Source organism: Phoenix dactylifera, chromosome 14 (assembly GCF_009389715.1).
Source record: "Phoenix dactylifera cultivar Barhee BC4 chromosome 14, palm_55x_up_171113_PBpolish2nd_filt_p, whole genome shotgun sequence".
NCBI lineage: Eukaryota > Viridiplantae > Streptophyta > Magnoliopsida > Arecales > Arecaceae > Phoenix > Phoenix dactylifera.
Genome location: NC_052405.1, coordinates 11952569 through 11978890, shown reverse-complemented (window position 1 = coordinate 11978890; position 26322 = coordinate 11952569). Strand labels below are relative to the sequence as shown.

The 26322-nt window shown below is 39.8% G+C and overlaps 3 protein-coding genes across 8 annotated transcripts; 1 reads left to right on the top strand and 2 right to left on the bottom strand.

The window, feature by feature from the left end:
* Positions 1–1972: 1972 nt before the first annotated feature.
* On the top strand, positions 1973–11117 carry LOC103700665 (probable phospholipid hydroperoxide glutathione peroxidase). Of its 2 annotated transcripts, XM_039133734.1 has the most exons (7): positions 1973–2121; positions 2509–2585; positions 3876–3937; positions 4030–4148; positions 5883–6050; positions 6126–6203; positions 11003–11117. In XM_039133734.1, exons 1-6 carry the CDS (start codon positions 2077–2079, stop codon positions 6156–6158), a joined length of 504 nt encoding a protein of 167 aa, XP_038989662.1. In that variant the 5' UTR covers positions 1973–2076; the 3' UTR covers positions 6159–6203; positions 11003–11117. The 2 variants fall into 2 exon arrangements, with proteins under 2 accessions (XP_038989662.1, XP_038989661.1); XM_039133733.1 differs by lacking the exon at positions 11003–11117 and having other exon boundaries at positions 6126–6329.
* LOC103717523 (protein NRT1/ PTR FAMILY 4.3-like) lies at positions 8426–22174 on the bottom strand. 5 transcript variants are annotated; one of them, XM_039133731.1, is made up of 7 exons: positions 19806–21657; positions 11644–11941; positions 11371–11517; positions 11168–11238; positions 10257–10694; positions 9950–10059; positions 8426–9762 (listed from the first exon to the last, which is right to left on the bottom strand). In XM_039133731.1, exons 2-7 carry the CDS (start codon positions 11729–11731, stop codon positions 8889–8891), a joined length of 1728 nt encoding a protein of 575 aa, XP_038989659.1. In that variant the 5' UTR covers positions 11732–11941; positions 19806–21657; the 3' UTR covers positions 8426–8888. The 5 variants fall into 5 exon arrangements, 2 of the variants coding, with proteins under 2 accessions (XP_038989659.1, XP_038989660.1); XM_039133732.1 differs by lacking the exon at positions 11168–11238 and having other exon boundaries at positions 11300–11517; XR_005514888.1 differs by lacking the exons at positions 8426–9762; positions 9950–10059; positions 10257–10694; positions 11168–11238; positions 11371–11517 and having other exon boundaries at positions 11734–11941; positions 19806–22174.
* Positions 22175–23128: 954 nt separating this feature from the next.
* On the bottom strand, positions 23129–25717 carry LOC103717519. Its single transcript, XM_008805946.2, has 2 exons — positions 25141–25717; positions 23129–24022 (listed from the first exon to the last, which is right to left on the bottom strand). Exons 1-2 carry the CDS (start codon positions 25676–25678, stop codon positions 23943–23945), a joined length of 618 nt encoding a protein of 205 aa, XP_008804168.2. The 5' UTR covers positions 25679–25717; the 3' UTR covers positions 23129–23942.
* Between the last annotated feature and the right edge of the window lie 605 nt (positions 25718–26322).

Sequence of the window (26322 nt, the reverse complement as noted above, 5' to 3'; positions counted from 1 at the left end):
CAAAGCACTAGCTTACCATAATCAACCATATGATGCTATCCAAACTCTTCGATTTTTATTAGGCTGTAGAGGACCTGCTATTGATACAAGGGAGACAACATATTTTATTTTTTTAAAATCTTTTATGCATAATCAATAATTTATGAAACTTGCATAAAAATATATTTAATTATTAATTTTGGAGAATTTGTTTCCAAAATAATTTATGTTCATGGTTTATAGATAATCTTGTCACCAATCTAAGTATAAAATATTGTTCACATTTATTGAATATCTAATACATATATATCGAACATTTCATACATATATTTAGAATATTTGGTACATATTTAATATATGTATACATTATTTCCTATCTCATACCTAAAACCCAAAGATAAAAATAAAATTGTGTAGGAAGATCTAAAATTCACTTTAATTTTTTTAATGTAATATATATATATTTTTGGTAAATTGGGTATAGTAAATTAATCTAAACATGAATAGATATATCCATAAAAATCTCAAAATAAAATATTTTAAAAAAATCTATAATTTTTTAAAATAGAACAAAATCATTTTTTCCCCCCCTGAAACCAAAATTTTCATGTCATCATGAGTTCATCAAAAGTTCTCGGAATGGAATCTCATCATCCAAATTATTTTTCACTCCATTTATACTTCACCGTCTGCAATATTTAGAAAAAGAAAATTATCAGACCCAACATAAGTTTCTCTGACTTCCTCGGTTTCCTCCCTTTTTCAACTCTGTTGTGGGTTCCTCTTTTTTTTTTGGTAAAAACGGCAATTCATATAGCTCTAACTTGAGTATATCCAGCCATATCAAAATAAAGTAAAGAGTGCAAGGTGGGAGGAATATCTCTTACAGATGTCCAAATAACCTCCCCGGAGTGCCGGGCAGCAAATGAGGCAACCCAGTCTGCTGCACTGTTCGCCTCCCGAAAAACATGTAAAGCCTGGAAATCGCTCGGCTCCTGAGCCAATCTCCGAATCTCACAGATGAGAGGATGACCATCTCCATATCTGTCCACTCCCCGAATCCACTCTATCACTACAGAGGAGTCTCCCTCAAGGCATATATGCTCAGCACGGAGTACCCGCCTCGCATAGGATATCCCCTCCCAGGCTGCCCGCAGCTCCGCACCGACTGCAGTAAGTCCCGGCGCGCGAAGACCACCGGCTGCTATCAAACTACCGAGATGGTCTCTGATAACAAAGCCAACTCCTCCTGACACCCCGTCCACCGACATACTGCCATCGAAGTTCACTTTGAGATGACCAAGGGGTGGGGGTACCCAAGAGACTAGGGCGAACCTGAACGCTGTGACAGCAGAAAGAGTACCTCAGGTGTCCCTGGCTATCTCAGAAGAGAACCTAATGGTAGTAGTAGAAACCTCCCTGGCAAGACGCATGGCTCTGTCTACCACCATCCGCAGGGGTAACCGCCTACCCTTAAAGATATCTGCATTCCTGTCCAGCCAAATAGAATGAGCCAAATATGCCCACCGGATCCCGGCCTCAACAGTGCTAGGCCGCCACATGGACACTCTCAACCAATGAATCAAATCCTGTGTCGACTCGACTGAATGGGGCAGCAATATGGGCGATTGGCTCCAAATGCCCCTAGCTCTGGGACACTGCAGAAGAACATGATCAATCGTCTCCTCAGTCTCCGTACACTCGTCACAACACTGATGATCCTTACCCCTCGCCGTGCTAGCAAGCTCCTGGTCGGTAGGCAGCCCCACGCCACCTTCCAGATGAAGAGCGTCACATGCGGGTGAATCCGCATCCTCCAAATCCATCCTCCCTCTATCTGCCGGGCTGGCTCTCGGCTCAACAACATGTAAATGTCCCTGGCTCGCACCTGCAATCGCCTTGTCGGCATCCAGACTAATCTATCCGCCCCCTCCCAAGCAAAAACTGGTAGGGCCAGGATCATCTCCACCGTCCCCTTCTTACAAAAGCCATTGACACGTGCAACCATGCTTTTCCTGGTCTGTTTTCTTTCTGGGTTTAGCTCTCTTCTTCTTCTTCTTCTTCTTCTTAAGGAACCCCCCTCCTCCTCCTGACAAAATGGCAGAGGAGACGCCCAAATCCATCTATGATATCACTGTTAATGTATGGGGTTCTTATACTCATCCACTTCCAGGATTTATTGTCTCAAGCCCTTTAATATGTCCCTTGTCCTGGGATTTTGAAGTGCCACCTTCTAATGCTTGCTGTCAAGATGAGATTTTGGTCATACCCTTGTGTTAAAAAACCGATCTTTTGATTATAACGAATCTACAGTATAGATTCGGAGATTGATTTTAGTTACAAAGGGACTGAAGTTGTTTTTTCTCCTGAAAAAATATTTCTTGTTTTCCAAGAGAAACATGGTTTTAGGAAGTTGTTTGGGTGCTGTTGTAGTGTTCTTTATGTTGATCCGATGTAGTGTATTACTTTTGTGTTATTTCATGTTTTTTTTTTATTTTGCTTTTCTTCTTCCGATGGAATCTTACGCAGGATATAAACGCCAACGATGTGAACCTGAGCACATACAATGGAAAGGTTCTTCTCATTGTCAATGTTGCTTCTAAATGGTATGTACTCAAATTCAGTTTAATGAATCAAAGCCCCCTTTTTTTAATCATGAAATAGTTCTGAGTTCATTTCTTTCTGAAATTCATTTTATGCGATGGGTTTTGGGATTGAGGGGATCTAAAGATTGGATTTATGTGGGTAAAAATGTTCGGGAATGAAAGCTTTATTGCTGCTTCGAACTGGGAAATCACGAGTTACTTTGCTGTTAGGCTTTAACTTTTTTTTTTCTTGATATATACGTAAAAATAACTAAGAGAAAAGGTGATAAGAGATACGGAAGAAGTTTGTGGGAAGTCCCAAAGCACTAGGTTTTGGCTGACTATAAGATGCTGCTTGTATGTGATTTTGGATATCTTAATTTTAACTTTTATGAGCCTACATCTCTTGGAATGAGGCATCTTCTTTAAATGATCCAAAAGCAAATAAAATCCAGATTGAATAACATGCTATAAAAAGCTCCACCATGAAATATATTCATTTCTTTTATACATGTACATGGTGTGAGTTTTTGCACAACTATATTCCTGATGACTCTTGTAAATTCATCTTCTATCTTTCAATCTTTCATCATGTGTCTTTAGGTTAGATTTGGAAAAGTTATCCTCAATTTCTATTCAGAGACATAGTATTTCATCCATAAACATATTTTTGATGTTTCCATTAGTACATCTGCTGTTCTTTCACAAGAAAGAAACCATGCAGCATTATTATGTGCCCTTTTCTTTTGGAGTATATTGATCCTAAATCAAACAATGTGGCTTTTAATCTATGGCTGATTGAAGAGTTCTCTTATTGGCTGATATTTGGGCCATTCAATTATACTAGAGATGGGTATAACTACCAATTAATAACATGATCCTGAAGTTGAAAACGAAAATCATACTCCCATGTTTGAACTACATCATGTTGTCGAAGAACTAGATATTTCTTACCCCCCCAAACAATTCCCTCTAACTGGCAAGCTACTTAATTAGTTCTCATGGTGTATTCCTCAGCATCCCACTGATTTTTTGCTTTACCCTAGTATTCTAGGTCTTGCAAGTACTTCTGCATGCATAGGCACTATCAATATATAGAACTTTACTAATTTGAGGCATTTTAATGATTAAGCATCCGCTTGGGAAACACGATTATCAACAAATAATAGTTTTTTCTATGTAGATTAGAATTTCTCATAGTAGTTCTCGTAGTTCTATTTTAGATCTTGTTTTTGTCAAAGATGCAGTAGTTTTCGCAGATGTCGTTTCTGTAACAGACAGTTCATTGATACTGAATCTCGAATGATGCAGTGGATTTACTCATTCCAACTATAAGGAGATGAATATTCTATATGAGAAGTACAAAGATAGAGGTTTGTTTATTATCCCTTTCTCAAAATGACCCATCAGCTTAACTCTCCTTGAGAAGGATTATTGAAGTTGCTTCTGGATATTTGGTAAATAGGATTTGAGATACTTGTATTTCCGTGCAACCAATTTGGTGGCCAAGAACCTGGAAGCAATGAGGAAATTCAGGAGGTTGCCTGCACAATGTTCAAAGCTGAGTTCCCCATATTTGATAAGGTAAACGCAAAAACAAGAAAGTTCTTTCTGTGATCAGCATGTTTTCTTCATTTGAAGACTTATATGCTTTGCGTGGTGCAGGAGTGATGATCTGCATGATACATGGTCTGAGCAAACAAACTTTATGATTCTTTACATCAAAGATTTTATTAATTCTATCATTCTTTGTCCTGAAATTAGATGGCCTTACATTGAATAGCTAAGTGAATAATGCAGTTGACTTGGTCTTCAATAAGGAAACATAGTCTTTACAAGTACAGTTTACAGTTGATCGTTAGGAAGCAGAATGATCTTCATCCAGCAACCTTATCCTTGAAAGCATCTTAACTATGTTATGCAGGAACCTTGTGTTGTGGAAAACTAAAATTGAGGTAAACAAGGTTATAGCCTAGTGATTGCATGTCCTCTATTTGGTTAGGTTTCATGTTCGGACCTCAGGAAGTGTTCCCCAAATGTTTGGCATTGGTAATTCTTTCATCATTTCTGACAAATGATTGGTGCTGCTCCCGCTGTTGTTCTAAATAATAAAAAAAAGGATGAGACTTTATTTTTTCAACAGTTATAGGTTAACATCCCGAGTTTCAGACATTCTTTTACATTTCCATGGAACAAAAGATGATTAAATTTCCATCGAAAGAATGGTTGAGGATGCCCTTCAGCTGTCTCAAGCAGTTAGTTGAGAGGTATTTCTGGAATCTGCATGCCGTATGTTGGGCATTAGCTACTGATTCACTATTTAAAAATGAAATGCAATAAAACCAAACGATTTAACTTCCCTGTAGTGCACATTTCTTGCAACTACATTTTGTCTTGTAAAATTGCATAGACTTTTTTCTTGAGAAACTAAATTCCATATACTATATTCTATCAAGATTTGAGTACTAAACACAAATTGCTCTTGATCGAACAGTAACCCTTTGTAAAAAGCTTTGCAAAGACAACTTTGGGATGGACATGGGGTTGCCTGAAGAATCAAAGACAACCTATCTTGTTGTTATGCAATTTAAGTTGGAAACTTTTCCCTAGATCTACAAGGAGTCTTGGTTAAAAGTTAAAAAGTGTGGGTTTAGTAGTGAAAGATGCAATTCTTCCAGAGGCACAAATTTTATAAGAAAAACAAATTAAAACAATCACCTTTCGTTATTGGCTTATTCTTTGATTATATTCAAGAAATTCATCGCGTTCCTTCAGTCTTGCATTAAATAGATTTAGATATTTTCATGAAAGATGTTATTTGAGAAAAGTTCCTAATGTAGGTGTGAGGACCCGTGCGGGCGTGTGTTTAGTCCCACATCGGTTATTCGCTGGGTAGATCTTGGGTACTTATACAGGATCAAGGAACCCAAACAATACCTTCCGGCTAGCCATTTTGGATGAGGTCTTGGGTTGTTACAAATGGTATCAGAGCGGACCCGGCCCATAACTTATGTGGACTAGGGGACACTGCAGCACGGATCCATTGGGGTTGACCACGGACCGATCGTGGTGTTTGTGATTAGATTTGAATGGATTTGAACCCTTAGCCTGACGAGGACGTCAGGGCTTGAAAGGGGAGAGTATGTGAGGACCCGTGCGGGTGTGTGTTTAGTCCCACATCGGTTATTCGCTGGGTAGATCTTGGGTACTTATACAGGATCAAGGAACCCAAACAATACCTTCCGGCTAGCCATTTTGGATGAGGTCCTGGGTTGTTACAGTAGGAATATGTGTAACTTGCACACATTGTGTTTCCAGATTGGAGTGAATGGGAAGAATGCTGCACCACTCTATAAGTACTTAAAATCACAGAAAGGTGGGTTCCTGGGGGATAGCATCAAGTGGAACTTTACAAAATTTCTTGTGGACAAAAATGGAAGAGTTGTGGAGAGATATGCACCAACAACCTCACCCTTGAAAATAGAGGTTCGATTACTCCGCTCTACCTCTGTTAGTTTATCTTCATCTGCTGCATTCTTACAGTTGTCATACTTTTTGCAGAAGGACATTCAAAAACTAGTGGAAGGTTCATGAATCCAGGTCCTTGCTGTCTCAAACCTTTATATGAGTAACACGAGGGTATGTGTATAATACTTAATAAATGACTGACAGTCTGACACTCTTGAAATTGTGAGTAATATGAGACTATGGAAATTATATTAGTTTGGTAAAGTGCTTTTTAATAAAGTACTCTTTTTTACGTAATGCATGGGTGTGGAGTCTCTCTCTCTCTCTATATATATATATATATATATATATATATATATATAATTTTGAAGAAAGGGCTGACACTCCATATATTTTCCTTATAGCTGGAAATTGTGTTAGTTTGAAAAAGTGCTTTAAGAAAGTTTTCTTTATCTTTTTCCCCTTTCAAATCTTCTTGTACTTTAATATATTGATATATTGTTGCATTTTTAATGGTGAGTAGTGATAATATGATGATAATTGGATTCTGAAAGATGGTTTACTTCTAATCAACGTGTGCAATGGAAGAAAATCATTTTCATGTTTGTTTGAATAGTTTTGGTCCAAAAAAAAAACATTAACACAAAGAAATTACAAGAAGCCAGTAAAATTTTATATTAAATCCTTAAGTGAAACTCCTAGAAATAATAGAATGCAGTTCAATTCAGCCATCCACTTTCTCCAAATAATGGCATTGTGAAGTGCAATCTAGGCTATGGCCCAATGGTTGCATCTCTTATTTATTTGAATGAGGTTCATGTTTCGACAATTGTTTGACCTGGATAATTTTCTCGTTAGATCTTTGAGATAATTAGTGGTGCCCCACCAATATTCTAGTTAGTTGACAGAGGTACCTGAGCTTGTAGCTCAATGGTATACCCTTTTACGTTATAAGTGACAGGTTGAGGCTTTGAAACTTGAGAGTTGTTATCCCTTGAGTATTTCACCCCACATCAAAGTACTGGTTTCACGAGCTCTGGGCTTGGTCTGCCCAGGTGCCAATGCTAAGGCCTAGGAGGGGTGGGATGGCTACTGTCTCCTCTATGTGAAAATTAAAAAAAAAAGAGTTGAAAGGAAGAGGATTGTAAAGTCCTTTTTGTGTTTTTTTTCATAGGGTAGGCAAAATGGATTTTGTCACTATGTAAGTCGTGGTTGATTCATGGTTTGAAGTAGAATGAGGAGAATCAACCAAGTTTATGCCAGTTTACTGCCAAACAACCTTTGTAGCCTACTCTCTTCTCAAGAATAGAATGGGTATTTTTTAAATAGCCTACTGCCCCTGTTTTTCTCAACTAACCCAGTTAATCGGATAAAACTATTCTGCCAGAATGGCGATCTAATTTTACTTCAAATCAAAGTGAGTCAGAGGTAGCTCACTGTGGGGGGAACCGTTTATTCTAGGCTAGATTTCCATAATCTCATGCCTCATAGTCAAAATCTTCTATCCATGGTGCCCCATTTGCTTCAGAACTCTCTAAAGCCACGCTCCAGTGACCGCTTCCTAGGTGCTTGTCCTAATTTTTTGTTAAGAGCTCCCCCTCCCTTCTCTACCTTCTGCTTCTGACTTAGGTAACTGTTGTTAATACTTGTTTAAAGCTTAAAAAAGGATTGATGATGGCAAGGATGTGTTTTAGGTTTGTGTGTCAATCTTGCTTTGATAGATAAAGGAAGACAATGTCACCGCCTCCCATTATGCATGCCCGCTCATTCATCAAGAGTGATGGCAATGGGAAAAAAAGGCATATGAGTTGTTCTAATTAGATGAATGAAGTCCTGCGAACACCATGCCTAACCATTTCAGCATTCATTTGAATTTCAGTTGCATGCAGCCAAGTGGCTAGTGTGGATTTAGCAATTAAATGCTTCAAATAACATGTCATCATTGTGGTATAACACCATTTGCTTCTCGCTAATAATGAACGGCTGCATAAACGTTGAAGCTGGAAGATGCAGTGAGACTATTTATATACCATCTAATAGATGCGATTAGAACCTGACATGTTTGACTTGGAAAACCAGTTAGAATCTTCACTATACAAGTTATTCACTCGTGTTCCTAAACTACACATGGAGAATGGGAGGATGAACAATGAGCTGGGATAGTGATGGAAGTAGGGAGGGCGAAGAAAGATGAGTTGATTTGAGACTGGAAGTTAGTTGCGTGCTTTTAGTTGCAAGATATATGTCATAGGAGAGCTAATGCTATTTATATAAGTTGGAGGAGATCGTGAATAGTCATCTGAATTTAGTATCCTGCTTCCTGAACTATTTATGTCATAAGGAGGTTTAAGGAATCAATCATCATCTATGTCAAGATTTGATGGACCAATATCTACATCATCTAGAGTAGAATCCATTCATGTAAGTCAAGAATAATCATAGTCATGAGCTTCGCATGGTTGATTATTTTACAGACTTAGGAGACTTGAGCAAGCAAAGGTTAGGTAACAAAATGAGTAATGATGATACCCCCCCCTCGTAGTTACATCAGATGATACTTTATAAGACATGTCACCATCCTAAACTTTACTTTTGTAGCATATGCATCTTTAACCACTATCGCTCACTTATGAGACAGGAAGAGATCAACCTGCAATCCCTGCTACTAGCAGACCATTCAATTACCACTCAATCCTTTAATTCTTCAACATATTTTATATTATAACAAACAGTCTTCCTACTGATATATTGACATCATTTGTGCTTTCAGTAATAGTCGTACTCTGATGTTGTAAACTTCTAGTTACTCTGGAAGATGACGACTCTTCCATGTGCCGACAATATGCAGAGATGTGATTAAATTGCAGCCACCTCCCCTGTTTGGGAGGAAACCTTATCATATATTTCAGTCAGCTGTTGAGGAACACGGGGATCATGCCTATAGACATACCTCTTTGCCCAGTACAAATAATTCAAGAGAGCCACCAGTTCGAGGACTGTAAGTAACCAGTAAAACCTATCAAGGTGGCTCTTGTTCAAGTTGGCTCCCCCTAACCACCCCCTTCCACTGTCACCATGTCTAGTAGCTTTGTTCACCATGTCAACCAGGAAAGTTCCCAACAGGGATGCTAACCCAAGTACACACCAGAATATGGCTGTTCCTATTGATTTCATTCCTCTTGAAGCTTCACCATTAAAGAATTCCAGTAATCCAACAAATGAAGTTACATCAACAATGCCCAGAAGAAAGAACTGCACTCCTAGCCAGAATACAGACATGGGGACACCAGTTTCAAAGTCCTCTAGCCCATGCTCTTCTACTATGTTTTTTCTTTTCCATTCCACCAATGCTGCCACGCATGTTGCTAATGACATAGCAGCAAAACCAATGCCCACACGTTGCAAGTTAGTAATGCCGCCTATATAGCCTGTGATCCTTCGTGCGAAGGGCACGATGAATTGATCATAGATTACCAGGATCACCATCTGAAAGATCAATGGAATTACAAAGAGAGATGCAGGGGAGATGTGGATCTTCCCAAGCCTTGTGTTCATTGTGCTGCCTTGCTGGACAGTGAGTGTCAAGAGGAGGGGTGAAGGTATGTAACCAAGCACAGAGCTGATTAAGATGGGAAGCATCCGAAGTACAATTTTCGTCTCCTCCACTTGTGTTACAGTGCAGGACCAAGTTCCTGTGTCTCCATGATTAATTGAAGCTTTATCGAGGAATCTAATGAGGAAAATACATTTGTCAAAAATTATGTGATACAACAATGCTATTTAAAAAGTTTAGTTTGGACAGCAGATTGTTTCAGATACTACATGGTGCGAGATGTTCTTTTCTGTCACTGTTTTTTTTTTTCCCCTGAAACATATGCATGCACAAACTAGAGACACTAGATGATGTTGAGACTTACTCGAAACCCTTTGTGTGAGGAAGGACTTCAATATCCTTAGAATTATGTTGCAATTGGTCTAAATTTTCCGGCAACACAAGCTTTCGCTTTTTGAATGCAGCAACAAAAACCTGAAGTGGGGAAGATCAGCAAAATATAGCACTCATACCCATACATATGATTAAGTTTGCTTCAAAGAAACTCGATACACACCGATAAATACAACAGATTAGAATCTTGGAGGTATTTCTCTTGAAGCCATAACGAATTTTAAGCCCTATAATCGAACACGTCATATTAGATTCATTTTCTAGTTGAGAAGTTTTACCTGCATTATTCGAGTCAGAGGACTTCCTTTTGGTATCTGAATGCGATAGAAAGAGACACCACTGGCTACCGCCAGCACTCCTAGGAGAACTGCAAGTGCAGAGACACCAAAACCAATATCCCATCCCTTCTTGTTTTCAATCCACACCAAAAGTGTAAGGCCTATGAAACCTCCTAATGAAATTCCAAAGGTGAACCAGTTGAAAAAGCTGGCCTTGAGTTGTGACTCAACTGGGTCCTCATCGTCGAATTGATCTCCCCCCAAAGATGGTAAGGCAGCACGTACGCAGCCCTCACCGAAAGCAATTGTGTACAGAGCAATGAAAAGCAGGGCAGAGTTGAAGCCATGAACTTGCTCACAATTCTGTTGTCTATTGATCTCACAGACTGGTGGATGGAGCGATGGGAGGCGTGCTTGCAATGCTAGCAATGCATAACCCTGAAATAGGAGATTTGTGAGATAAAATGGCTCTAATTTCCACATCGATTGGTTGGATAAGCCAAGAACGGAACATCTCTTGTAAACATATCTTTTTTTTTTTGAGATAAAGCAAATATGTCATATTGTATCATTGAACTTTCTGGGCATCTTTGAAGCAAAGCTCCTTGTTACTCACTAGTTATGCGTAAATGTAGTTGTGTTAAACTGCTATTAAGTGTAAAAGTTTAGTAATCTTTTACCTCCTCTATTCTTCACATATAAGGATTTATTGGACCCTTAATATTTTTAATCAACATATGCAACAGGTCTCAAGATTTTGATTCGATGATGCAAAATGAAGAACAGAAAAGGGCAAAAAAAAGGCAAGATATTTTCAATGAGCCAAACTCTTTTTCAGATGGATAAATATCTACAAATAAATAAATAGAGAAACTGCATGAGTTCATGCAGCAGAAAGAGAGATATGTTACCAAGAATTCCACAGGGCCGAATATGATTATGGTTTTAAATCGTGTGATGTATGAATCGGAAAGAAAAGCTCCTAAAAGAGCAAATCCGCAGAAACTGCATGAGTTCATGCAGCAGAAAGAGAGATATGTTACCAAGAATTCCACAGGGCCGAATATGATTATGGTTTTAAATCGTGTGATGTATGAATCGGAAAGAAAAGCTCCTAAAAGAGCAAATCCGCATGAGGCGCCGATGAAGTTTGTGACCGTCGTTGAAGAGCTTGAAATGCCCATATGCATGGTGCCACGTAGGTAGTTAACCAAGTTCAGCATGTTGGCCACGATGGCTATGTTTACCGTCATCACCATGACTGCAAAATGAGCAAACTCATCAATTCTTAAGGCAGCAGATCTTTCTATAAAACCACATGAGATTTGTTAGCACCAAATTTGCAATCAGATGACTAGAACAAAGAGTGGAGTGTGAGGCTGCTTACAGTTGATGAAATATGAAGTTCTGACTCCACCATGCCTCTTTTTTTTAACAGGATTTCCCCTCCAATCCACAAGGCCCTGGATAGCCATGGTGCTCTCTCAGAACGGCTTCAAGCTTCTGTTCAAGTGCTGTTTTAACTTTCTCCGCTGCAATCCGAGAAGCCGGGGCCATATATCCACTTTGGGTGGACGATAAAAAGGTAGAAAAAGGTACTTGATTAGATAAAGACCACAGTACAATGATTAGACTGACCAAGCTCCAGTTTAACCAACTTGCTCATTCGTAAATTGTTGTGCTGCCTATCACAAACAAAGAAGCTGCCATTATTTTCCATTGACTGAGCTGACGTCTTCATTAGCTTGCATTACCTATATGATATATTATGATAAGAATCGTATTTTACTGCAGCCCTTTTCTTGGATGGCTACGTGCAACCAAACATCACCTCATTATCTCAACAAAAAAAAACAAACGCCACCTAATGCTGAAAATGACAAAAATGGCATCTCTTTTTTTAAGTATCACAGGTAATTGTGGCATTTTGTTCAGCCTACTCTCTGGGATTTTTTGCAAGTCGTGAAAGGCTCCGTTGGTGATCTCATAAGGATGGACAAAGTAACAACAATGAAGAGATCCAACCAACTATGAAATCAAGAGCTTCCATGTAGGAATTGAAAGTTGGTTGATGAAGTATAATTTAGCTGATAATTCAAGTTGAGAACTATAGTTGGTCGATTGAGCTTACACTCCCAGATATGCATGCAAATAAAGAAATTAGGATACACAGATACAAGCTCTGAACTGGATGCTGGATTCCCCTTTTTGGATTGGGAGAAGCTAGAGGGCTAATTAATTTTTGGTCATGACTGCCTTTTGCACCTGAATAGCAGTCTATTTCTTGGAGGAAACAAGAAATGACTATTGAAATGCTTGTTTTCTATTAAACCTACCTATCTTTCCCATGGATTATTCATCAGTACCTTCTCTTACCGTGATTGTTTCTTTCTTTCTTTCTTTCTTTTTGAGAGAGAGCTCTGCTTCTCTTCTCTCATGCCTAATGATTCAGGCAACGAAGGTTCATAGTTGCCCATAGCATAGAACAAGATTGAGTGAATCAAGCATATTCATATGGCAGTCTTATTTTGCTGCTTGCTAGATCAAGGAAGTAACATTTTCTTGCACAGGCAATTACATGATTCAAACATACATAACTGTTTTATTTAATATAGCCACAGGGTGGTGTTGATTAGCAATTACATACTTTAAGAAGTGGTTTCTCTGGCATAGCAGGACATCTTCTCGCTGTTCATGAATGACTGACGTGACATGTCAAATTGACAGCTTATATCCTATCATATCCCGGAGAGGGTCAAATGTATACAGCTTTATCCCCACATGCTTTGAATCCATGACCTCAAAGTTAACCTTACCATTGGCCAAGGCTCACCCTCTTGTACTATCTAATAGTTTGTGCACATAAGAATCGAAAACCAGATAAGCTTACTGCAGAGAAGGTTGTTGTCTTGGGATACTAGAGGCTATTTGCTTCTATCAGGTTCCTATAATCTGCATGCAAAATGGGACGATCAACAAAGAGGGGGCTTGCAACGGAAGTACGAGAAGCGAAGGAAAATGAATTGAAAGGAGACTAGGAGTTAGTTGCATGCTCTCATTATAGAATTTACGTCATCTCAGAGCTAAATTGATTTATTTATACAAGTCGGAGGAACATAGTACATCACTGTTTATGTCCATGGGATGTGATAAATTGATCAATATTTAAGAGTTAAACCTATCCATCACCAACAAAACGGAGCCAAGCCTATTTATTATAAGTTTGAAAAATTCATGAATATACAACTGACATGAGCTTCATATGCTTAGTAGTTTACAAACTTAGGAAACTTAAGCAAGAAAGGTTAGGTAAGCAAACAGTATTAATTAGATGGAATTTATATGTAGAACTCAGCTGATAGTTTGTAAAATGATTCACCAGCTGTGGCTCTGTGAATTGCAAATTTTAGAGCATCAAGTTAAAATATTATCATTGCAGTGTCTCCATCTTTAACCATAATGACTCGAGACAGGAATGCTAGTATTCTCCATTCACTTGCCACCGAATTCTTTAATGATACATCACCTGGCTATCAATAAATACATTATTTGCACTTACAATATGATGCAATTAAATCACGACCAGCTCTCCTGCTTGGGAAGAAATCTTGTCATGAATTACAACCATCTCTTTAGTAATGTAGGGAATATGCCTATAGGAATACCTCCAAGGCCAGTACAAATAATTCAAGAATGCCAAGAGTCCATGGATTGAAAGTAAACAGTAGAACCTATCAAGGTGGCTCTTGTTCAAGGTGGCTTCCTTTAACCATCCCCTTCCCCCATCACCTTGTCCAGCAGCTTTGTTCACCATGTCAACTAGAAAGTTGCAAGGATGCTCACCCAAGTATGCATCAGAAAATGACTGTCCCTGTCGATTGCATTCCTAAGCACTCTAGTAATCCGGTAAAAGAAGTTACATCAAAGATGCCTAGAAAAAAAAATGCACTTAGCCGAAACACTGACATGGGAACCCCATTGTCAAAGTCCACTAGCCCATTACTTTCTGCAACGCTCTCTTTCCCCACCAAAGCTGTCACGCATGTCGGGAATGATGTTATCATTCGAGCAAAGGGCACAAGTAATGGGTCTATAGATTACTCGGATCACCGACTGAAAGATTTTGGAATGACAGAGAGAGATGCAGGAGATACGTGGATTTTTCTCAGCCTTGTGTTGATAGTACTGCCTTGCTGGACAGTGAATGTCAATAGTAAAGGAATTGGTAGCACAGAGCTGGCGAAGATGGGAAATATCCGAAGGACAATCTGTCACCTCCACTTTAAAATGCAGAAGGATGAAGGGTCCTTGTCTCCATGATCAATAGATAAAGGAATCCAATAACAACAACATATGCAAGCTTTAAAAATCTTCACGTAATGATACAAGTCAATATGGAACTAGGAATGTCACTCAAGAATTTATTTTGGGAAGAATCATTTTGTGGAGTGCCATGCTTAGTTTAAGTATTATTTTTATTCTGCATGCCTTGAGTTGTGACCTGAAAAAATCAATGATACTTGGACTTACTTTAGACCCTTCGTATGAGATAACACTTCAATACCAGCCATATGTTCAGCATTCTGTTGCAATTGCTCTTGATTTTCAGGTGCCATGAGACTTTGCTTTCTGAACGCGGCCACAGAAACCTAAGTAGGGGGGATCAAGGAAAGCTAGCACTCATCATTATATATTTATATTGAGAAATGACTGTGTTTCAAAAGAAACTACGAGACAATTTGATAAACTATGACTGATTCTAGCATTAGTCCGAGTGCATAATCTCATATATACAATTGCTGATTATGAGTCCTACCTAGTATACCTGAAAAATACGAGTCGGAGGACTTCCTTCTAGTTGTGACTGAAAGAGAAACCACTAGCTAACACTAGTACTCCTAGCAAAATTAAAAGAGCAGAGACACAAATGATAGGCCACCCGTTTGTCATTCTCAATCCACACCATGAGAATTAGCCTGTGAAAGTTCCTCATCAGATGCCAAAGGTGAACCAGTCTGAGAAGCTGGAATGAGCTTTGACTCAACTGGGTCATTACTGCCGAACTGGTCACCCCACAGACATGGTTAGGCAGCATGCACACTGCCCTCAGCCAAAGCAACGCCATACATGGCTATGTAAAGGATAGTCGCATTCGAGACATGAACTTGCTCACAGTTATTCTGTTTCCCATTGACACTGCATTCCAATGGATGGAGTGGGGGAAAGTGCAATCGTAGCAATCCATAACCCTGTGAGATGGTGCACCTTACATGACATTCACCTCTTTTCTTTAGAATTATCTTATATGACACACATCAACGTTTCAAGCAAGGCCTGTCGAAATCGGGTCAGTTCGTCATTCATATTCGGTTCCGGCTCCTACCGGCCGGAACCGGCCGGTTCGGCCGTTCGCACCGAGTCAATCCAGTTTCGAATCAGGCTAGGTATGGGTCACCTGCCACTGCCACTTGATGCCTTTTAAAGGCATCATGTGGCATTGGGAAGGCCATAGAAGGCTTTCCCAGCGTAATTTGAAAGCGGCTCCACCGCTTTCCCTTCCCAAAAAATTCACAAACAACACCGATTCAGACTATCAGAAGAAAGATCCAAGTCTAAATAAGGTGTGCTTCCTCTTTCCTATAAAAAAAAACCGTTTGACACAGAAGCACTTCAACAATCTTGTATATGTTCACTACAATCTGAGTTTGAGGCTGAAGTGCATTCAGAAGGAAGTCGAGCTCAAGTATACAGATACGATCTATAGTGCTTTCTTTAATGATGAGGATGATCCTATGATCGGATGGCTTGTGGGCCAGCAGTAGGAGCCGGAGCTTGATAAGTAAGAATCGCCTCCATAACCGGCCAGTTTCGTAGCCAACGAGGCTAGGATCGATGCAGAGCAATAGCTGAGCGCAATATTCCACATGCTCTTCCAGTTGATCAGCCATAGCCACAAGGAAGCCAGTCACGACATGACTCCTTGTCCGAGACATCCTCTTAGAGATATGATCGAAAGATGCTTAGAGGAGGCCACTACGCTATTCGGTTGACTCGGTCTGGAGGGCGGCATACATCCTCTCAGCATAGCCAGTGAGAGAGGCACGAAGGATAAAAAGGTAGCTGCCCAGTACACCAAAAAAAGAAAACAAAAGGCACCTGCAGCCTTAATGGAGAGTGTGGAGGAGTCAGTACACTTAGATTCAGAGACCAAGAGCAGCAGCAATGACAATTCTAGTGGTTGGATCTACCGACCAGAGAAGGAGTGGAGGACAGGAGATCATTGTTTATGAAACACAGTCATATGATGGTCTTCGATTCACCGATGAGTCCTAATTTACGCATACTACACAGGATTGGGACCGCATTGCACGATCTGATAGAGCCCGCGAACATACGATTGCATATAGGAGACGGACTTTTCGAGGTCATTTAGGACACGATGCAGCTGCAGATGACCTCGCACGTAGAGTAGGATCGATAGACGTATCAGGTTCTGAGTCGTATATTGGATCCTATCACCCGCAACCATAGGTAGCCTATGACCCATACGGATACAGATATAGATATGGTGCGTCTAAGACATCTTCCGGTGGCTACTATCCTATGCAATCCGGAGCATCTTATAGGTCTGATTTTGCTACTGGAATATTCGAATGGACCCCTCTATAGTCGTATTATCAGACAGAGGATACCTCTTAGAGCCAGAGCTTCAGCGAGAGACCCAAGAGTGTTTATAAATCAGCGCATGTTCCTTATGGTATGAACGTACAAGATTACAACGCCGCTTGGTTAGAGGGGTGGGTTGATCTACCTCCTGATTATGCTGATAATCTGGATATCTACGAGAGGCATCGCCACTTGACCAGATTTTAGATATCGGTATGTATATTAGACTAAGTATATAATGGTTGTATTATTTTTTAATTTTCACGTCACTACTTGATTTGAGAATATTTTATGTTCATTTTATGATTTGTATCATTTTAAAGCAATAAGATACAACATCTAGGTTAAACCGGAATCATAGAAACATCAAAAAAAACATCAAAAAAATATTAAAAAAATATTAAATTAGACTTAAATTCATAGAAAAATTCGAAAAGAATGATTGCCAATTAAATTTTTTTGAGAACTCCAAAAAAAATAGGGTGTGCCGGTCCGTGAACCAGCACGCCCTACCGGTTCGGTCTGACACCGAACCGTACCGGGCGCTGACTGGTACGGATCCCAGTACTGGTTCAATGGGCCTTGGTTTCAAGGTTCAAAAACAAGTAGGAGATGAGATGCGGAAACAATGGATAATAAGCACATGGACTGACTAATATATATATAGAAATGCTTGGTGGAACCACAGGAAACATAGCACGGGTATAAGGGAAAAGCATGATAAAAATGCCTGAGATGTGTATTTTTACATAGATGGTTAATGAAAGTTAAATTAGCAATGCATTAGTCATTTCCCCTTCCCTTCATATAAAAATGCATATAAAAAACACACCATCTATCAACTAAAAAAGATAATTCTGTTATATTTTCTATATCAGCAACAACCAGGTGTATTTTGTTTTTCTCACAGAAGATATTATTCCGTGATCTTCTGTGTTTACAGTATGCTTCCACTTCAGGAGTACAAGGCCCAACCCTAGTACCAAAAGTTCTGTTTTTACAGCTGGCAAGTCATATTGCACGTGGGATTGATGCAATTCAGGGTTCGGTGTCATTCATGGTGGGATCTTAGACCAGTCCCCTCATGCATGTGGCATATCAACTGGAAACGAAATATAATTGTAATAGGCATGGGAATTGTAGCATTCTTGATCGTTTCAACATCAAGTTCTCACATAAATGGAGAGTGGAACATCTGTTGCCAATATGATACATTGTATAAAGTTTCAAATATCTTGTGACTTCAAGTTGGCACATCTAATAAATAAAACTTCTTTCTTTTTTTGATTGTTTTTTTTTTTACTGAAAAGCTTCTTGCTTGTTACTATGGAATTATTCTAACTCTGTGGTATTGAAATTGCAGTCTGTTGGCTGGCTTCGGTGGGTTGTGGTCTGAAGCAGGTTATATGCAGAATAGGCATGGCTGTAGAAACTTTGTAAAAATATAATCCACTAAGCATCATCCATTCAAGTATTTTCAAACAGAAACTGATATCTCATGTAAGTTTTATTGTACCTATCATGGTAACATAGATGGTGATGGAATGGATTGGCATCTTAGCTTGAGAAACAATATGAGTATCAATTATATTTATTTATTTGTTTGTTTGTCTATCTGTCTGTTGGTTTTTTTTGTTTGTTTCTCCATTATTTATTTATTTATTTTGAGAGAAGGATATGAAAACCCCATTGATTCATTCATAACTAATGTAAAATAACACAAAATCCAACAAGTATGCAGCAAAACAGGAAAGAAAACAACAAATATCTAGACAGACAAAAACTAAAAATAGACCAGGGATTTGACAATGTGAACATCCTTCTCAACTTTATTATGAGCATCAACATTATACCATTAGCAATATTGTTTAGTCAAGAATTCAAGAAGCTGTTGGATACAGTATTATTTCCAGTCCGTGGCTACTTATAAAATAGATTAGACTGAGTCTTCTATCCAGTGGAATTTAGGCTTAAAGTAAATCCAGTAAGATTGCTCATGTTGTTAGCAGCATGCATAAGGATAGGCTTTAGGCAGAGTATAGATCTCATGGGTTGCATGGTTGAGGAAATGTCTCTAGGTACTTATAGTCAAGTCTGAAGTTGTCTAGGACTAACTATTATGATCTAGATCCTGCAGTCAAGAGCTTTATTTAAATTTGTGAAAAAAAAAGTAGGGTGATGAAATAGACTTAGCAACCGGGTCATCTCTCTCTCTCTCTCTCTCTCTCTCTCTCTCAACATGGAAATCAAGGCAGCTTGGTGGCAGAAAAATGGACTGGGTTCTTTCTGTAAGGAAGCAGCCACTTAATCAACAGAATGCTCTATGTTAAAGCAGTGAAACACTTCAAATTTGCAAAAAACATGCCAACCAACAGCTTTGGCAACATGCTTCTTTGAATTTTTTATATCAGTCACCTCTTTTCCTGATCAGTTTCACCTTGTCAAAATTAGCAGATGGATCTCTAGTTGTTATCTTTTTTTCTCCTTCTCAATAGGTTTGGATGAAATACTTCTGCAAATTCTAAAATATATCATAAACCATTTTTTTATATGACTTTCAATGCAATAAGGAAAAGGAAAGTTAAATAATCTAATATATCCTAATAGGCATGCAAGCTAGCTGGATATAATAATATCTGTGTAGGTGTGGTTGTGCCAGTGCATGCATGCATGTGTATTTATATGAATATTGTTCATATGGCAACAGTTGTCCTAGCTTCAGTGGATATATATTAAAACTTGAGTAATGTGTGGGCATGCATCAGCGATACAAAGGTAGGTACATTCATGTGCAAGTGCATGCATCTGTACATAGATGATAGTTGGAAGTGATGAGTATAGATCAGATAATACTAGTTTATGAGAAAGAGCCTTTATGCTTACCAGTATTTTGGAGAATTATTGGAACCTACGATTGCTCATGCCAAAAGCTTTCAACCTTGAGTACTGTTCTTGCTGACAGTTTGATCCAATTTTTCGAGAAGTTCCTGTGCTATCTTCCACTTGCCAGATCTCCGAAATGCCTGCTCAAGTGCATCCCTAACATAGACCGGTGGATAAAACCCCTTTGCAAGCATTGAACTTAACTTATCGTAGGCAGCTTCTAGTCTACCTGCTTTACAATAAGCATGTAAGTTCTCAACTTCCATTTTTCGTTCTAACTTCTGTGACAAATCAAGCCTTCCATATTCTTTCAGAAGACCATTCACCAAATTATAAGTACCAAAATGCGGGTTCCATCCCAATCCTACCATCTCCATCAACAATTCATAGGCTGCCTCCCATTTCCCATTTGCACAGTTTGCATGAATTAACATGGTATATATTGCACAATCTGGTTCGCACCTCCTCTTATTCATAATCTCAAAGTACTCTTGTGCTTCAGCTACATTCCCCAACTTACAAAATGAGTGAATTATTGAATTGTAGACAATAAGCTTTGGCTTCAGTCCTAGAAATATCATCGTTCCAAACAAATTACAAGCTTCATCCATCCTACGTAGCCCACAAAGAACTCTTATCACAATTGTGTAACTCTCATCAAGGGATCTCATCTTCATATTCTCAGCCATCTTCAAAATTTCAATTGCTTCCTCAATGTTTCCCAATCGACAAAGCTCTGAAATAAGCCCATTCACAACATGTGAGCTTGGCAACAAACCCAACTTGGCAATTGCCCAGAAAACCTCGACTGTGGTTTCTATACCACTCTTCACCCGCATATTGGGAACCAAAATGTCAAATGGCCTACGCCAATCCTTAACCTTAACCTTCTCGATCAACTGATTCCTACCACCAAGCCCACACAATTGCCCGATAAGAATATTAGCTGCACTTCTTGTAGGAGCCAAATGAGCCAAACTCATCTGACGGAAAACCTCGAGGGCATTCGCGAACCTCCCAAACCTACAAAGGCCGACAATTAAATTACTATATGAGTACGCATCAGGATGCCCAATTCTTCGAAAGATCGCAACAGCAGCATCAATAAAGCCTCCAGATGAATCTTTCCTGCAGAGCACATAGAGCACATTATTGAAGACTAGATTGTCGGGAGAGCAATTGAACTCCGATTCCATGGTCTCGAACAGCGCAAGCGCCTCGACAACCCTCCCCTTTCTCCCTAGAAACCTGATATAAATCGAGATCGTTTGAGTTGAAACTCGGCCTTTAGTGGATGAAACCGTCTTGAGAAGCCATTTGAGATCATCAAAGAGCTTCCTTCGGCCAAGGAAGTCGGCCATGTAATCCACCACAGGATCATCAAATCGGAATCCTAGCTGGAATCCGGCCCAGGAGAAGAACTCTAGGGTCTTGGACTTCCCCAATGTACGATACTTCCTCAAAATTTCCAAGACGAGACCGGAGCTGAGCTTCTGCTTGAAGTCTTTTAGCAGAAAGTCCAGATCTTTGGATCGATTAGCGGGTTCTGATAGCAAGGAACAGATCGATTCGACGTCGGGATTCGAGGGTTCTTCCCGCATTGGAACGGGATTGGGATCGTACCTGGAACGCCGATCTACAGCGGGGATCCGGCGATCGCCGAAGCGGCAGGAGGAGTCGATTAAGGCGTTGGATTTGGGGATTTGACGGGATTTTCTGGCTAGGGTTCTGAGGGTTTCGAGGTTAGGCTTGGAGGACAAGCGAAGAGGAGAATGAAAGAGATCGAGGGCGAGGGAAAAGACTCTTGTTCTTCCGAGCATTTGGTTGCGGGGTTTGCGATAGCGGAGGAGGAAGGAGTTTGGTTTAAGAAGCTGAGCGGCTGAACCGCCCCTGGACCGGAAACGAACCAACCGGACCGTACCGAACCGATTCGCAAGCGGACTTATTGCAATCCGTTAGCCTCCTCGAAATCCATTTCCCTTGTTGGGTTTGAGGATCTGTTTGATCGCAGGGTAATCTGTGAGTTATCCCAATTCCATTGGGATATCTACACTTATTCTTAATAAAATTATTGCTTGAGAGTGGGAGAATTATTTCTTCTCACTTTACTTTCTTTCTTCATGGTCTTCACTTTTGCAATTAATCACACCAAGTCTCAATAAAAAATAATTATTCTTTTATCCACAAGTAAAAGAATCTTGAAGAATACTAAAGATTAGGGATAGCTATCTTGAAATTTTCCATCACACGATCAAATGCAGTCGGTGTCTGTACTTGTGGAATTTTGTGAGAAAAGATTGGAGAGAAGTCATCGGATTTTTACCATGAAAGAGAGACACGGAAGTAATGAAAAAGTACATGGAGATTATAGAATATTTAGAAATATCTTAAAAAAATTATCAATCAATTTCAGATGCATATATTGAAGTTATCTAAATCTTATGGTGGTTGTTTCTCACTTTAAATTGGACTGCCTCTGGGGATGAAAATACCCAAAAGCATGATAAGCTATGGCCGGTGGGAAAAAAAAAAAAACGTCGATTATAAATGACCGTCTGATTCAGGTTTCATACCATCTGGTTCCGACTGATATATACAGTATACTTTAGGTACAATACTGTATACAGTTGACCGCAGCTCCTGAGATAACAACAAACATAAAGTTTTATTTCTACTTTCTACCAGTTCCTCCCACCATTTCATGATATCGATGCAACAAGGACCATCATTTATCTTTGCCATTCTTATTTTAAAATTCTAAAATGTTGAAATTAGTAAACATCAGTAGCATGTACAGAGGTGACAGGGTTTCTGCCATATTGTTCATTAAATTCTATACAAGATTCCCAGTGTTCTGTGGCATCCAAGCATAATTTGGTTGTAGATAGGAAATGTAGCAACCTTTAAGCTTTTAGAATACAAATCATAACAAACTCCTAATGGTCACATCAAGTCATTAAAGAATGCAAACAGGTATAAGAATCTTGCCATGGAATGGTCCAATGATCTGGCTGTCTAAATAATAGGACTTTGATCAGACAACATCCCTGAATCTGTAGACTATGGCGACACTAATTAAGAAGCAAGGAAAAAGAAATTGAATTGTTTCTGATCTGTAAGGCTCAGTAACAGATGAAATTCCAGCAGCTTAGCAATGCTTATGTTCTGTATTCTAATCAGCTCAAAGAAAGGTTCCATCTCCATCAGAAAAGGCCAGTACACAAGCATGCGATTTGAGATCCAACATCTCTGTAGCTAAACGATGGCTTCAGCATAAATGCAGAGAGTAGCATGTGCAAGCAAGAGATGGATAAGGCAAGGAAGAACAAAACTGCAGGATGGAATTCAGAAATAAATGGAATGCGCACAGTGCAAGTGGGCTCTAATTGATACAGATACCACTGTGGTCCCAGACACCAAAGGAACCATTGCACTGGAATGAAGCAAAATGTTGTTCTCATCCGCCAGCAGAAAGGAATCACCTCCGAAAACCTGCCGCCTCAGGGACCATGGTTGCCCACTAGAATTGCGTGGAAGACAAGCGAATTTAGTGTTCCATGGTTGTCCTCTGTCAGGTGAAATGTAACGAGATCGCATAGTAAACTGCAAGAGCTCATGTCAAGACTTGTCTTTACCAACCAATATATGAAGCTTCAGATCCTGCTTGTAATGCTGTCTGCCTGCAATTGGTCCCCAGAGCCAACTTGACTACAATAACAGCAGCCCCAGATAAAAATAGCAGAAAGAATGTAAATTTGCCAATAAGGCGATTTAAAAGAAAAGAAAACACGGCAAAGAGCCAAATTCATATAGCAGTACCAAAGTGGAAGAAATGCGCTTGTTAATCTTAAATTATTGGTACATTCATGTGTAGGTGAGGCAGATTAGCTACATGGTGTTATTAGTAAATCTTAGACTTCAGGTGACTTCTTCCTCCTTTTTTCTTCTACCTCATTTCTCTCTTCTATCATCTTGAATCAGATGCCGGCCAGGCTGTCCGCGACAAGAGAGTTGCACAGTATACCAAAGGGCATAGAGCAGCAAGGCATCAGTACAGAACTCTCTGCAAAAAGATTCCAAGTTGTTGATCATCATGAAAATCTGTTTCTGATCACAGATTATATCAGGAGTGCTCTATCAGTTGCATAATCTAACAGTACATGCCACTGCTTGGGCCCAATATTTCAGCCTTGCTTTAACTTCTTCAGGATGGTCCCCTGAAAATACAGAAAAAAAAAAATCAGAAAACTGCAAGGATGAAAATAGACAGAGTGTAAGATGAGGTTCTCATCCAATATTGAGATTGCTAAGTAGAATTCAGCAAACAAACACTAAAATATAAAGCAAAGTTTGTAGGTTTGTATCAAAACTTAAAGTCACAGCTTTGAAAAGCATATCCATTTGTCAAATGCAGGTTGACAAAACGAATGGTGGTATCAAATCGCTCTTAAGCCACAATGTCAGAAACATGCTTTAATACCTCAAACCAATAAAAACACAAGTCAGAAGGTATTAATACAATATCCCTACCAAGAGTAATTTAGAACCATTTTCTGATAATCCATAAGATATTAATTAGAGAGGAGCCAAAAGAACTTCTAAACAATAAACATTACTAGAGACAGGATTGTGCGGAAAATTTAAGATATAAAGTTCATATTAGCAATTAAAAGGAAAAAAATCTCTCGCATCTCAACTGATCATGAGTCACGGCTACCTGTAAGTAGTTTGCTAAATAATCAAAGAAGAATGAAATTATTGATGAAAAACAGATCCATCAATAAATCCCACCAAAATATCAGTTTTACGTAAAGTGAACAGAAATAAAGAGATAAAGAAAACCTTCAACAAGAGTTTAATTCAATCTTCTTTTCAATCACCTCATACAACCCATTACCGTAGTCAAAATCCTATACTTTCAGTAAGCTACTGAACAAAAATTCCATCAGATAAGCAAATAACCAGTTTACTTTTGAAAAAAAACACCGTACATATAAGATCACCAATTTATCAAATAGTTTCGTGGCGATCTTTCACAGAAATCCTTCATCCGCAGTTTGAATATTGAAAAAAAATGCCATGAAAATCGAATCTTTCACCCATTAGTCACTGCTAGGAGAAGATTCCCAACAAATCCCTCGGAATTTTAATAGAAACAAGAAAAATAAAACAATGTTTTGCCCTTAATTTTTCTCACAGACATGAGAAAAAAATGATTCTTTAGCAATATGAGAAATGGGTTTGAATCAAAATCAAAACTTTCGCTCAGATCTAGACCAAAGTAACCAAATTCCACACAGGAACAGCAAAAAGTTAACCAAAAATTTGATCCTACCAGGGCTGGAGATCTTCCAATTGGCCACGGGGACAGGAGACGCCGCAGAAGCACAGGGCTCCGCCGTCGCCGCATCCCTCGCCGCCTCCGGCGACCGGGTCTGCTGCTGCTGCTCGTCCAAGAACCTCTGGCTCATCGAGTAGCAGAGCTCGAGAGCCGGGAGAGTGTTGCAAAGCTCGGGGATCTCCTCGTAGCTGAAACCGAACCCCAAATCCAAGCACCCTTTCAACTCCTCCAAGTCCTCGTCGGTCAGACTCTTCGTCCTCCCCACCACCCCATCGCCGCCGTCCGACCCCTGTTCCGCCCCGTCCGCCGCCTCCACGTAGCCCTCCAGCATCACCCCGCCGCCGCCCCGACTCCTCTTCGGCCACTCCGATTCCCACGCCCTCCCCTCCCACCCCATATCCTCCTCCTCCTCCTCCGTCCTCTTCTTCTCCTTCTTCTTCTTCTTGCTCCCTTTCTCTAATCTAAGGTTAGGGTTTCGTATCGAAACAGGGGTCTCATCCTCGGAGGAAGAGTTCCCCATCCCCCCTTCCATCTTTGGGTGTTTCTCTCTCTCACGCGGTGCGGAGAGATTTTAAATGGGCGATGGTATGGTGTCAAGGTCATGATGTATGTTATATATGGTATGTTGCATGATGAATGGATGGCATGGGATGTGGCGATGATGGCGGCGCACATGAGCTGGAAATGCCTGAGAGTTGAAATGACGAAAACACGCCTACATTCATGCTCCTGTACGTTGCTCCGCGGAGCAGCGGGGAGGCGCTGCACGTTGGAGATTTGGACAGTGAATTTGGTGGGGCCAGCGACCGTTGCAGGTGTCTGAACTTTGAGGTGAGTAAATGACGAAAATAGGCATGGTGGCATGGACTATATAGGGGTATTTTTAGTCTTTTTATGCAGGTTTCTTTTAAAAAAAGATTGGCTGGCGATCCGAAGTAGGCTTAGTGTTGGAAAATGTAAGCAAGATGTGGATAATGAAACACAAAACACTGAATCTTCCATTCAGAGAGCGCCAGGTAACCAAAATATAGATAATGAGGGCTGATTTTACTAACCTGGCTCATTCTGATTGGAGGTGGAGAGTTCGTGTCAATGAGTTTTAACACCGAAGGTTTCTTCTTCGTCTAACCAAGCGTTTGTTGACGCGTGTCGGTTAAGGATCGTGGAATCGGGTGG

Bases quoted from the DNA above. Each gene is read 5' to 3' on its own strand.
- LOC103700665 (XM_039133734.1), top strand. From the start codon at position 2,077: ATGGCAGAGGAGACGCCCAAATCCATCTATGATATCACTGTTAAT. The intron at 4,149-5,882 runs GTAAACGCAAAA...TTGTGTTTCCAG, and splicing joins AGTTCCCCATATTTGATAAG to ATTGGAGTGAATGGGAAGAA. The intron at 6,051-6,125 runs GTTCGATTACTC...TACTTTTTGCAG, and splicing joins CCTCACCCTTGAAAATAGAG to AAGGACATTCAAAAACTAGT.
- LOC103717523 (XM_039133732.1), bottom strand. From the start codon at position 11,731: ATGGCTATCCAGGGCCTTGTGGATTGGAGGGGAAATCCTGTTAAAAAA. The intron at 10,060-10,256 runs GTAAAACTTCTC...TCCCCACTTCAG, and splicing joins CTCTGACTCGAATAATGCAG to GTTTTTGTTGCTGCATTCAA. The intron at 9,763-9,949 runs GTAAGTCTCAAC...TTTCCTCATTAG, and splicing joins CCTCACACAAAGGGTTTCGA to ATTCCTCGATAAAGCTTCAA.
- LOC103717519 (XM_008805946.2), bottom strand. From the start codon at position 25,678: ATGGAAGGGGGGATGGGGAACTCTTCCTCCGAGGATGAGACCCCTGTT. The intron at 24,023-25,140 runs GTAGGATCAAAT...CTGTATTTTCAG, and splicing joins TTGGAAGATCTCCAGCCCTG to GGGACCATCCTGAAGAAGTT.